Here is a 14221-nt window from a genome sequence, read left to right on the forward strand (position 1 = left end):
AAGTAGCCATAGGGTGTACGAATTCCGGAAGTGTCTCCCATGCTGTACGGCGGCCGCCCCAGGCCATACTTCTGTAACCTTCTGTCGGTACTATGAGGCTGTTCGGGAGCCTCCTCGTTTCCCATGGCAGAGTGGCCCGGCGGATGGGGCTGGGGCCCCGCTCCAGGCTGGACATGCTGCGGAACCTGCTGACGGGGCTGGTCAGACATGAGCGTATAGAGACAACTTGGGCCCGTGCGGACGAGCTGCGCTTCTATGCCAACAAGGTACCGAGATGATCTGGTGAGGAGTCTTCCCACCTCAGCCTGTGTTATGTGATGTGACACATAGAGGGTGTGGACGGAAAGCGCTAATGTCTAGGTTGACACCAAGACGTCGACGTGCACTATGTTGACATTGACAAAAGGTCAAAATGCAGTAGGTTGATGCTGTGGAAATTTCGACACAACCACAATATCAACACATTAATGGTTGACATTCGTTTTGCACTTTTTTGTGCCCATGTTGACACCTGTCAACATGGGCCCCCTGTTAGTGTGGTGCCCTCACTCACATGGCTCGCTACCCTCGGCACACTATTGTATTCTCCATCCGTGCCCAAGTGGATGGTAGGATATAAAATACTGCGGTACATACCTGATGCGTTTCTTATGGCGGGTAGAAATCTGTCCATGGGATAGTCACAGGTACAGCATTACATTACTGACGCGTTTCTTATGGCGGGTAGAAGTCTGTCCATGGGCTAGGCACAGTTACAGTGGTACATATCTGACGCGTTTCTTATGGCGGGTAGAAGTCTGTCCATGGGATAATCACAGGTACAGCGCTACATACCTGACGCGTTTCTTATGGCGGGTAGAAAGTCTGTCCATGGGCTAGGCACAGGTACAGCATTGCATACCAGACACGTTCTTATGGCAGGTAGAAGTCTGTCCATACAATAGTGACAGCTAAAGGGTTACATACCTGACGTGTTCTTATGGCTGGAAGAAGTCTGTCCATGGGATAATCACAGGTACAGCGCTACATACCTGACGCGTTTCTTATGGCGGGTAGAAGTCTGTCCATGGGATAATCACAGGTACAGCGCTACATACCTGACGCGTTTCTTATGGCGGGTAGAAGTCTGTCCATGGGATAATCACAGGTACAGCGGTACATACCTGACGCGTTCTTATGGCAGGTAGAAGTCTGTCCATGGGCTAGGCACAGGTACAGCATTGCATACCTGACACGTTCTTATGGCAGGTAGAAGTCTGTCCATACAATAGTGACAGCTAAAGGGTTACATACCTGACGTGTTCTTATGGCTGGTAGAAGTCTGTCCATGCGATAATCACAGGTACAGCGGTACTATACTGACTCTGGGTGGGATCATTTCCATCTCTGGGTTCCCGTGTGGAGGGAGTAGAAAGGATTGGTGTCTTACATTAGCGTCGCTCACTAGGTCATTGGTTTTTGTTTTAGATCATCGATTATGCAAAATGTGGCGATACAGATCCGAAAGCCATGAAGATGGCGGATTTCTGGCTGACGGTACGTTAAATGATGTAATTTACAACAATGTGAGATGATTTACTTCTTAGTGGTTCCGGGTGTTATTTTCAAAGTTTAATTACCCCACTCCAGAGCTACATTTCCCACAATGCACAGACTGACACTGGGCACTTTTTATGCTACATGGGATGTCAAAGATAACCACAAATATTACATACATTTCAGTCTTTCTCTCATGAAGTTTCTTATTTATTGGACCTTTTTAGGGTCACCTCAGTCTTCACCCCATCCCACCCTCCTCAGTTCTGTCCTCACCCCTGTACTGTCCCACCCTCCCGTTTCCTTTCTCCCTTGCACTGGGATCTGTTGGAACATGCCGAGAGGTGGGACCCACTGTACCCCAATTATTATATAGATAAGGGATTACTGGCACTTTTGAATAAGCAAAACCCTGATTCTTGTAGGCCAGGTTTGGGATATTTATTGTTACCTCTAGGTGCGAGGTGCTCATCAGTGAGGGGAACATATTTAATTTTGAAGGTCATATATTGGTTGTTATTTAGAGTTGTTGTGTGAATTCACAAAGCGATTGATTATTGAATCATTGCGCACGCTCACAGATCATAGCGCCCATGTGCGAGGCCAAACAGCGTAAAAAAAAAATCTGCAATTTATTTTTTGCATTACCCTCACAGCTTGACTGCCACAAAACTGACATTTGGGGATGGTAACTGGGCGTCTTCTGGGAGTGTCAGAAAACATGGAGTGTACCCACATAACTCAGAATGTGGCTGTATGCTCAAAGGGGGGTGTACCCCTCCCCCCAACTTTAGCACATGACTATATGCATGCAGGGATGTACCCACACACCCCAGAATGTGGCTGTATGCACACCAGCCAATGCGGGCACGTGGCTGTATGTACAGGAGTCAATAAACAGAAGCTATGAAAATGTAAATCCTATGATATCATCCTGCACCCACGTCGGGTAAATGTAAATCCTATGATATCATCCTGCACCCACGTCGGGTAAGCTGTGCATTGTGTGCGGTACGGCGTGGAATTGGTGTCCTCTGCCACATAGAGCTGTAAATCACACGGGCCACTGGTGCAGCCACTCGGGCCGCTGGTGAACACATTAGTATCATGCCAATGATTCTCTCTTTTCTCCTAGGAGAAGGATCTCATTCACAAGCTTTTCAAGGCCCTGGCTCCCCGCTACAGTTCAGATAACGGCAACTATGTAACGGTGTTCCAGATACCGACCCGAGAGCAAATGAACATTGCCAAGATGGCTGTCATAGAATACAAAGGAAACCCGCTCCCACCACTACCAGTCCATAAGAAGAACAACGAAAAGAGCCTTGTAAACCAGCTGTTGTTGGGCTATCGCCTAGAAAATGCTCTGCCGACATCTACGTAGGCCTCAGATAACATCCTGTCGCCCAGGGGTGGTGTTATTCCATACATCCTGTGTTCACTCCTCGCCCACCCGGACGTGTTTATTTCCTCATTAATAAAGCTATATTCCCCAAGGATTACCGGAAGTGGGAATGATTCCGCACATGGGAAACAAACGTTGGAGGCAAACCAATGCGTTTGTCTCCAGGTATTGATGATGAAATGCCTTGGGTGCCTCCCATCCTTTATCATTGTTAATCCTCAAAACCAGTTTGGTTGTGCAGTGTAAATGATTGCTGCTTTAAAAAAACTGGAGATTTCTTACCAAATCTCTCACTTTCTGAATCTCTTATCCTAATAAATCTCACCCATTGTGTTGAACACTTGTTTTGGCTTTTCCCATAAATCACTTTTTCAAGAAAGCTCTCCTCGGACGTGTCAGGTAGCATTTCTGGAAAATCGGTGATTCCAATATTGTTCTGTGTTGTGCTGCTTCCTCTATAAATCATTGTGTTCCTATGTTACCTATGACCTCTATAGTAATTACTGGCAGCGACTGAGGGTAGACTAATTCTGCCTGACCGTGGTTTGTATAATGGATGTGATTTCAACGAACGCTGATATTTGCAGCAGTCTCATACATGTTGCATCTCTTTCCAGCAGCTGCACCATATATCTTTGGGCAGTATTCAATGGTAATATTCTCCGTGCACGGCGAGCATTTTTTTTTGCTCGCCGTGCACTCTCCGTGTTCCGGAGGGCTCGTTGCCTCTCCTGCTGCCACTATTCAATGTTTATAAGACTCGCCGCCACTCGCGGCGAGTCTTAACCCCTGCAGCGGACGAGCGTCCGCAGCAGGGAGCTGACAGGGACGTGGCATCCAGGGAGATTAAAGTCTCCCTGGATGCCACAGAACATATGTGAGGGTAGGGGGCCCCCCTGGGACCCAGGCAGCACAGGCTGCCCCCCTCTATAGCCAGCGGGGGACCCAGTATTCACTGTACCCGAACGTGCTTCGGGTGCAGTGAATATATGAATATCTAATGAGCGGCTCGAGCGCTCTGGCCCCCTGCTGGCTGCACTGTGTAAAAAAAAGAAAAAAAAAAAAATGTAAAAAAATATTTTTTTAAAAATTAAATATATATTCATGTGCTATAGGCACATGAATAAAAATAACATGGCCCTCCACAGAAAAAAAAACCTGATTTTTTGACACCAAAATTAAAAAAAACACCCTTTTAGTTTAAAAGTTCACATTCCTGCTCTCCATCAAAAGATGGAGAATTTCTTCACGGAGAGAGACGGCGAGAATCACTAAGAAAGACGGAGAATATTTCACATTGAATAGGGTGGCTCGCCTTTGGAGAAAAAAAACCTCTCTCCACGGCGAAAAAAGCACAAGTTCTCCACAAAAGACGGAGAACTTTTCTCATTGAATACTGCCCTTTAACATAGAATTTGGTTTAGTATTGGATGGCAGATAAGAACCACTTGGCCCATCTAGTCTGCTCCTTTTATAAAAATGTTTCCTCAAACCATATCAGATCCTTATTTTTTTGTAAGGATATAAATATGCCTATCCCAAGCATGTTTACATTGTACTACTGTATTTGCCTCTACCACCTCTGATGGGAGGCTATTCCACTTACCTACTTCTCTTTCTGTAAAGTAATTCTTCCTCACATTTCCCCTGAATCTTCTTCCCTCTAGTGTCAGTGCATGTCCTCGTGTTCTGTTGCTCCTCTTCCTGTGAAGAATGTCTCCCACCTGCACCTTGTCAAAGCCCTTGATATATTTGAAAGTTTCTATCATGTCCCCCCATTCCCTTCTCTGCTCCAAAGTATACATATTAAGATCTTTCCTGGTACGTTTTGTGATGTAGGCCATGCACCATTTTAGTTGCCCTTCTTTGTACAGTCTGTAATGTATTTATATCCTTCTGGAGATATGGCCTCCAGAACTGAACACAATACTCTAGGTGAGGTCGTACCAATGACCTATACAGTGGCATTATTACTTCTTTCTTTCTACTGCTGATACCTACAGACTGTCTCTACAGAGTCACAAGGTTGACAGTGTCTAGGTCGACATTAACCAAAAATCTACACTTGAAAAGGTTGACATGAGTTCTTCACGTTTTTGGGAGGGCTCAATGTAAACCCTCAATTAGCGTAGGGTGCACCCTCGCAGGGTGAGCGAGCTTCGGGCACTTGACCGTTCTCAATCATAGCCCACATGGATCGTTATTCATAAAACAAAAGTCCAAGGAAAGAAAAAAAATTATGAAAAACTCATGTCAACTATTGCCATGTCGACTTTTTGCTTGCCAACCTAGTGCATGTTGACCTATTATCCACCTAGGCACTGTCGATGAACCATCTGTACACATTCATGGGCATTCTGGGCAGTACGGATGGCGTAATGGTTAGTATTACTGCCTCACAGCACTGAGGTCATGGGTTTGATTCCCACCATGGCTCTAATTGTGTGGAGTTTGTATATTCTCCCCGTGCTTGCATGGGTTCCTCCAGGTACTCTGGTTTCCTCCCACAATCCACAAATATACTGGTAGGCTAATTGGTTACCAACAAATTAACCCTAGAATGTCTGTGTGTACATGTGATAGGGAATATAGATTGTAAGCTCCACTGGGGCAGGGGCTGATGTGAGTGTTTGAATATGCTCTGTATAGCGCTGTGGAATATGTGTACGATATATAAGAAACTGTTAATAAGTAATAATATATCCACACAGAAGAGTACATTGGTTCCAGGCCACATAATGCCACAATGAAGAGATTACTCGCCCAAGTAAAAATGAACCTTGTTTATGAATTCTGTACAGACTGGACGCGGGAATCGTGAAGTGTTTGGAAAGAATCACTTGAGTCTTTAGAAAATAATAAATGACGTCCTCCTGGAGGCATCGACCAGGAATGGCGCAGTCAGACAGGTATTTACACCCCCGCCTTGGTGAATCCAGCGAGCGTCTGTATTGGCAGGAAATGGGAAGGGCACAGGCTCAGCGTCACAGCCAGATGTGCAAAATATGGACATAGATATCCACGCCCTCAATGTGTAAAGCTCTGCCAACCTCAACATACAGTACATGGCCCTGTCTCCCTGAGAATTGCCTTCGCCAAGGCAAACGATCATAAGGAGTAAGGTCTGATTTGCTTCAGTATGGACTCGTAAGTGATGAACACAACCATGTTGACGGGGAAGGCCCTGAGGCAGTTCAGGGAGAGTCCTTTAAAGAGCACCGTGGGCCCTTCCTTCCGGACACTGTCCGTGATGCAGTGAATGACTCCTCGGTACCTCTGCTGTGTGACTCCGTCCACCTGCAGTCGAGATTTAATCACGTCCATTGGTGTGGCTAAGCCCCAGGCCACCACTCCAGCGAGCCCACCGGCCAGAAGGATGCCCATTAGTTCTGTAAGATAAAGTGGAGGACCTTGTTAAGTAAGTCTGTCTCTTGCATGCAGTAGAGGCTTTTGTACAAAGGGAAGGGGATTGTCACAGGCGGAAATTGTTGTGTAATTGGATTCAATAAGGGATTGTGTTTTCTAGACCAACATTAGACCAGTTATAGGTGAGATTCCTTACAGGTACTGGGTTGGCGGTGCTCCCAAATAAGTTCAGCAATAAAGCTAAGAAAAAAGGGGGGTTCAGAGATGAACAAAAGGCAAAACAATGTAGGTTTTTGGGGCACACTTGTAAGAATTGAATGAAAAAGTGAGGCTGAGTGAATTAAAACTTAACTTTTAATACACCTATAAAAAAGAAGGGGAGAGTGTGCAGTAGAGGCTGCTATGTTGTTTGCCACGGTGCCGTCTTATCAATTTACTAGTAACTGACATCAAGGTGAATGGCAGAGCCTGATGAAGGCACCATGCTGTACTGGTTTGGGCCTGATTCTGGAGAAAGCAAAACAAACACCTGAGGTAATCTGGGCTCTCCTGGTGTGAGATGGACCCTGAGGGTTAAATCTACTAAGGTCTGAGTTCTGTTGAAGGTGGGATGTTATCCAGAACAACCAATCAGATTCTATCTATTATCTTCAATCTAGAAGGTGCTAATTAAGTAGACTCTGATTGGTTGCTATGGGCAACATCCCATCTCCATTACAACTCCCATCTTAGTAAATGTGCCCTAAGACGTATGCTTGGGGTGATAGTAACTAAATCAATTCACAAAGACAACAGCCTATCAAGTGAGCACCGTCATATATACTCTTATAACCAATCAGACCACAGGGCTCGACCAAGGGTATCCGGATGAGAGGACAGTGCCTAGATAGACAGTCAATAGGTCGATATTGACAAAGTCGGTATGTCAATAGTTGACACATGAAATTGTTGAAATTAGTTTGACCTGTTTGGACTTCGATTGGGAAAGCTAAAGTGACCAGAAGCTTAGCAAGTGAAGCACTACACTAATTGGGGATCCACGTTTTCATGTCAACATTGACACCGAAAAACTATGGTGATCTTTTCACGTGAATTCCCCCCATAAAGGAGAGGAGCAGATTAGCCTTCTATGATATAGGACTGGGGTAAACAACTCCAGTCCTCGAGAGCTACCAACAGTTAATGTTTTCCAGATGTCCTCACAGAAGGGCAGATTTATTAAGCTTGTGAAGTGATAAAGTATTTTATCACCGGCCACTCAGCTCCTAATTGTGAAGTTAGAGGCTTGGTTTGAAAAATGACAGGTAGGAGCTGATTGGCCGGTGATAAAAAAAATACATTTTATCACTTCATCGAGCTTAATAAATACCCCACAATCACAAGTGAAGTAATTAGCTCCACCTGTGGATCATTTAAAATGTGTCAGTGAGTAATGATTACACCTGTGCAGCAGCTAGGTTGTCTGGAAATTGTGAACTGTTGGTAGCTCTCGAGGACTGGAGTTGGCTACGCGTGATCTAGGACATATCTGAAATCTGAGTTCATATCATCTATCCCACCTTGCCTCATCCTGGCTGGTTCCCGTTACCATTTGCTGTACATGAGAGCGGTCCCAGCTGGCAGGTGCTGGGAGCAGTTACTGGGACGGGGAAGGAAAATGGAAGACAGCCAGTAGTTTTCCACTCATTACTATTCAGCATTTCCCGAGGATACGTTTACACAGTGAATGTTCCCTGCTTTCTTGAAACTGACATTTGAGTAGTTCCCCAGCAGGCTACGTACACTACAAGTGTTGTACACAAGCAATACCGCCCCCCTCCACCATGCGGTCACATTTATCTAAGGACAGTCCTGATTTTATGTGGCTGGAATGAGAATTCATCTCACGTTCCAGTAACATGACCACCCGCCACTGTCTGCAACAGCAAAGCTGGGTACCCACTGGCAGATCCATCGTGCTGATGTCACACCTGGGTGAGCGCGCACCTGTGCATTGAGCTACCAATCACCCTCAGCGCCTGTTGTGGGTTTACGGGCAGCCGGTGGATCGCACGTACACACAGCGCGATGCAAAGATATATATTGATCATCGGCTGTGTTGCACAGCCGCCGTGATATGTGAACGACGCTGTACTCAAACATCGCTGATACACACTGGCTGATGTTCCATCGATATATCATCTGTTTGGTTGATGAAATGCAATATGAAGGTTGAGGGCAGGATGTTGTAACATCCGCAGCCCTCTATAGCCGGGCATCGCATTATTAATAACGGCATATACTCTAACATATGCTGTTATTAACATAAGGGACAGCTCTTGCGATAAGAGCTGTCCCTTGCAATGCGGTGCCGGCACTGGACTTCCGGGTCTGTGACTCGGGAGTCCATCTACGCATGCGCAGAGTGATGGCGCCGGCCGCAGGGCATGCTGGGAGGGATCCGTGACGGATCCCTCACACAGCGCTGCGGTAAGAAGCCCATAGGCCTCTGCAAGGAATCGCCAGCTTTCCTTTTCAGGGTCCATGGGTCCCACAGGGGACATCGGGGTTGTAGGTGGATCCAGGGGGTCCGAGGCACCAATCAGCGTAGCTTTCAATGTTTTCCCAGGATGCCCGGGCCCTCTCCCCTACAGCCCCGCCTCCAGGCTCATCCAGCCAGTTTTTGTTTGGTGCCTGCAGGAAGCAGACGCACCTGTTCTATCAGCGGGGGTTACCTCACTGAGGTAACCCCACAAAGCTATTTTATTTTTACTTTTTATATTTGACTTTTTAAATCTGCCGCCTCGGCGGCAGAAGCCGCTTCGCGGCTGAGGCTGCTCCCCGCCGTCAGTCACTGACGGCAGAGTGTGCGGCCGCATCACCCTCCCGGCGCCGGCTCCATCCAATGACGTCACGTCACGGAGGACCTCGGCGGGGGAATACCGCGACGCCTAGCACCGCCGTCGGTTTACCCCGGGCAGCGTGGCTGGATCAGAGGGCAGGTAAGGCTCCTCCTGGAGCGCAAATCGCTGCTGTACCGCGCCAGCGTGGGAGACGCACGCGGTAGCTGGCGTGGGTACAGGCCTCGGCCCGGGACCCCACTAGACCACCGGGGAATAGCGCAGACCGGGGAGAGGGGTCCCCATTATTCGCTAACATCCCCGGTGGGGGAAGTCCAGCAAGGGGAGGCGGCGTCGGGTCTGCAGCCCCTCCCCCGGCTTTGGCGCCATTCTCACTGAGATCTGCCGCCCTATTAGCCGTAACCTTAGTGCCCGCCCCCCTCTCTCGGACAGGCGCCATTTCTGCAGCAGCACTTCCAGAGAGCGGGCACTCTTCTCCCCTGTGAAATCGCCTACAGGTTCAGTAGCCACTTTCACAGCCACCCTTATTCCCACTTTTCTCCATAGAGTCAAGCGGTTGACACAGGGTGAGGTAGTCTTTTTCTGACTATAGTGTGTGTGTGACCTGTGCTAGTTTTTCATTGCTTCTGTCCTGTGATCTGTCCCTTCACCTCTGATATTGAGGCAATACCTCATTGGTCACAACACTCAGTGATATCACTCTAGGGGCGAAATGTAATAGAGTGCGATTTTTGGTCAAAAACGGCCGAAATCGCACATTTTCCGAAAATCGCACATTTAATATGTTGAAAATCGCGGTAAAAAAATCGCACTTTTTACCGCGAAATCGCACTTTTAGAAGTGCGATTTTTAGTCACATTTCAATTCGCATCCAGATGTTTTCCCATTATAAAGTATACAACTCGCAAATGTAATAGGGTGCGATTTTTGGTCAATGTTACCAAAAATCGCAAAAAAAATAGACCAGGTTCTGACAGGCGAATTTGACAGAACCATGCACAGATCATTGAGATCTGTGCATGGTTCTGTTAATAAAAATGTGTAAAAGTGTTTTTATAAAAAAAAAAACGGCGTGGGGTCCCCCCTCCTAAGCATAACCAGCCCCGGGCTCATTGAGCCGGACCTGGTTCCAAAAATACGGGGGACAAAAAGCATAGGGGTCCCCCGTATTTCTGAAACCAGCCCCGGACTCTTGGACCGGTCCTGGTTCCAAAAATACGGGGGACAAAAAATCTGGGGGTCCCCCGTATTTTGAAACCAGCACCGGGCTCCAACAGCCCGCGGTGTCATGCCACAGCCGGGGGACACTTTTTATACAAGGTCCCCCGGCCAAAACATGAGCACCGTGGCTGGTCAGCCTTGGACGGGGTACCTGGAGGAGTGGGGACCCCCCCAATAAAGGGGTCCCCCCCCCCCAAGCTTCACCCGTCCAGGGCTGAAGCCCGGGGCTGTCACCGGCGTCCGTGGCCAATGGACGCCGGCCTGATAGGGTTAAATCCATCATACATATCATTACATTGCTTTTTACCGGCGAACTACAAGTGCCAGCAGACCTCCCCCGCATGCTGGGACTTGGAGAACCACAAGTCCCAGCATGCAGGGCATTAATGGGCCCGCTGGGACTTGTAGTCCACCTGTAAAAAGAATGTTTATAAAAAACACACACACAGAGAAGTACAAGTTTATTACACACACACACCTCAATTTTACACAGCATACTTACCATTCCTGGATCCAGCGCTGGTCTGGCTGCTTTACAGCCGGCTCCCCCCGCACTGACAGGCAGCGGGGAGAACCGCTTTCTCCGTTGCCTGTCACCGGCTTTCTCCGTAGCTTCTGTAGCTCTGTCCCAGTGCTACAGAGGCTGAGAGCGTGATTGGCTGAGCTACAGTATGCGTCTCCATGGAGACGCATAGCTCAGTCCTGATTGGCTGAGCTATGCGTCTCCATGGAGACGCATACTGTAGCTCAGCCAATCACGCTCTCAGCCTCTGTAGCACTGGGACAGAGCTACAGAAGCTACGGAGAAAGCCGGTGACAGGCAACGGAGAAAGCGGTTCTCCCCGCTGCTGGTCAGTGCGGGGGGAGCCGGCTGTAAAGCAGCCAGACCAGCGCTGGATCCAGGAATGGTAAGTATGCTGTGTAAAATTGAGGTGTGTGTGTGTAATAAACTTGTACTTCTCTGTGTGTGTGTTTTTTATAAACATTCTTTTTACAGGTGGACTACAAGTCCCAGCGGGCCCATTAATGCCCTGCATGCTGGGACTTGTGGTTCTCCAAGTCCCAGCATGCGGGGGAGGTCTGCTGGCACTTGTAGTTCGCCGGTAAAAAGCAATGTAATGATATGTATGATGGATTTAACCCTATCAGGCCGGCGTCCACTGGCCACGGACGCCGGTGACAGCCCCGGGCTTCAGCCCTGGACGGGTGAAGCTTGGGGGGGGGGGGGACCCCTTTATTGGGGGGGTCCCCACTCCTCCAGGTACCCCGTCCAAGGCTGACCAGCCACGGTGCTCATGTTTTGGCCGGGGGACCTTGTATAAAAAGTGTCCCCCGGCTGTGGCATGACACCGCGGGCTGTTGGAGCCCGGTGCTGGTTTCAAAATACGGGGGACCCCCAGATTTTTTGTCCCCCGTATTTTTGGAACCAGGACCGGTCCAAGAGTCCGGGGCTGGTTTCAGAAATACGGGGGACCCCTATGCTTTTTGTCCCCCGTATTTTTGGAACCAGGTCCGGCTCAATGAGCCCGGGGCTGGTTATGCTTAGGAGGGGGGACCCCACGCCGTTTTTTTTTTAACTTTTTTTTTTTGCACAAAAGCGCATTTATAAAAATGCGCACATTTTCATGACTGAAAATGCGCACATTTTCATGACTAAAAATCGCGGCAAATCGCATTTTTTTGCCGCTAATTCGCATCTCATTACATATGCGAATTCGCGGCAAAAAATGCGATTTTTAAAGGTGCGATTTGGTGCGATTTTTTTTTAGTCTAAAAAATCGCACCCTATTACATTTCGCCCTAGGTTTTCCTTAGTGAATTATCCTATTGTGCACTGTCAGCTCTCCTTGTCAGTGTGTTTTGTACACCATGTCTAAAAGAGGGCGTCAGCAGACAGAATCTCCTCAGCTCTTGTCCTGCAAGGGCTGTGCTGCAGGCTTGTCTGATATGGATGTTGTTCAGGATGGCCTGTGTGTCAACTGCATATCCCCTGCGCAGTCCACTGCCACAGTACAACAACCCCCATGGGCAGCTTTCCAACAATTGCTGGGTACTCTTGTGGATCGCTTGCCCGCTACTGTTGCTCCCCCTGTAGTCCAGACCCCTCCACCTTGGGTGGATGCCCTGTCGACCACGGTGCAGACCTTGCAACAGACTACGGTGGCTATGCAAAAGCTGCTGCCCCAGACCGTACAGCCCAGTAGATCCCTGTTGACCCCGTTGCTGGCAGATACACGGGATGACACTGATTCTGATGATGGTGGCGATGGGGGAGATGATGTCGATAATACAGGGGATGACATCCTTTTGGATGATACTCAGGATGACCCCATGCCTGTGGACACTCCTGCCGCTCATGCAGAGACTCCTGATGTGGCAGCCCTGATACATGCCATTAAAGCGGTTTTATTGTATGACCCTGAGGAGCCTGAACCTGTCGCTAAAACAAAAGATGTTTTTAAAAAACAAAAGGTTCTTAAGACCCAGTTCCCACATTCTGATTACCTAACTGAAATTAGGACCAATCAGTGGGAGGAGTTAGGCAAAAAGGCCAGCATTCCACGGAGGGTCTTAAACAAATACCACCTCCCACCAGAGGATTGCAAACCATGGGAAATACCACCCTCAGTGGATCCCCATGTTACCAGACTGGTAAAGCCATCGGTGCTGCCTGTGTCATCTGGATCCAATCTAGGAGACCAAACTGACAGGCGTCTGGAACAGGCTCTTAAAGCCACCTTTGCCTACACTGGCGCAGTTCAACGGCCTACTATAGCGGCTACTTAGGCAGCTAAAGCCATCCTTCCGTGGGTTCAGACCTTGGAGGAGGAGCTTACAGTGGATGCATCTGAGGATGCCAAACTGTGTATCTCCCATATCAAGCAAGCAGCTTACTATATAATGGACGCCATGTCGGATGCTGGCACACTAGCAGCCAAGGCCTCAGCTAGTTCTGTACTAGCACGCCGCATCCTCTGGCTCCGGCCCTGGAAAGTGGACTTAGAGTCCAAGAAGACCCTGGAGTTACTACCCTTTAAGGGTGAAACTCTTTTCGGAGAGGAACTTAATAAAATAGTAGCCTCTCTAGCGGCGGCCAAAACTGCTTGCCTCCCAACGGTTCTTCCTCAGAAGTCTAGGCCTGCCTTTCGGTCCTTTCGTCCACAGGGCAAGGCCAGAGGTCAGCCCTTTACGAAGCCTTCCCCCTCCCGTAAACCTGGTAAGGCAAAACCAAAGCAGGCCTGGGCTGCCAGACAGGCCCCAAACAAGCCTGACAAGCCTTCCGCATGACGGGGCGGGCCTCCCACAGGGAGAGCCCCAGGTGGGAGGCAGACTCCTTCTCTTCTCCCAACGGTGGCTGTCCACGACAAAGGACGCCTGGGTGAGGGAAGTGGTGTCTCGGGGTTACTCCATTTCTTTCAAAAGGACACCTCCCAAGAAGTTCTTTTGTACAGGCCTCCCGCACGATCCTGTGAAAGCAGATCACCTGCAAAGGATTCTGCAGTCCCTGTTACGTTCTCAGGTTATTGTCCCCGTTCCTACACACCAAAGAGGACAGGGGTTTTACTCAACACTCTTTCTGGTCCCAAAACAAAACGGGACATTCAGACCCATTCTGAACTTAAAGGCGCTAAACAAGTCAGTCAGAGTGTCCAAGTTCAGAATGGAAACGTTGAGATCAATAATCTTGGCGCTGGAGGCTGGGGATTATATGGTGTCCCTGGACATTCGGGATGCATACTTACATGTCCCCATCCTCCCAGCGCACCAAAAGTACCTGAGGTTCGCCATTCTACACAGGCACTTTCAATTCAGGGCTCTGCCTTTTGGACTGGTCACTGCCCCAAGGATCTTC

At 48.6% G+C, this 14221-nt stretch overlaps 2 protein-coding genes across 5 annotated transcripts in view; one reads left to right on the forward strand and one right to left on the reverse strand.

Moving 5' to 3' along the window:
- The first annotated feature begins 6 nt into the window (after positions 1-6).
- Positions 7-3284, forward strand: LOC146049834 (large ribosomal subunit protein bL17m-like). The gene is made up of 3 exons (XM_083166478.1): positions 7-266; positions 1468-1536; positions 2672-3284. Exons 1-3 carry the CDS (start codon positions 93-95, stop codon positions 2918-2920), a joined length of 492 nt encoding a protein of 163 aa, XP_083022604.1. The 5' UTR covers positions 7-92; the 3' UTR covers positions 2921-3284.
- A 2425-nt stretch (positions 3285-5709) lies between these two features.
- Positions 5710-14221, reverse strand: part of LOC146049795 (solute carrier family 25 member 47-like) — a 29156-nt gene continuing 20644 nt past the window's right edge. For all 4 annotated transcript variants that reach the window (XM_083166423.1, XM_083166422.1, XM_083166424.1 and 1 more), the window contains one exon: positions 5710-6330. In XM_083166423.1, coding sequence (XP_083022549.1) covers positions 6050-6330 — 281 coding nt within the window. In that variant the 3' untranslated portion in view covers positions 5710-6049. The remainder of the gene's footprint in view (positions 6331-14221) is intronic.

This window comes from Crinia signifera, chromosome 12 (genome assembly GCF_055691185.1).
Source record: "Crinia signifera chromosome 12, ASM5569118v1, whole genome shotgun sequence".
Classification (NCBI taxonomy): Eukaryota; Metazoa; Chordata; class Amphibia; order Anura; family Myobatrachidae; genus Crinia; species Crinia signifera.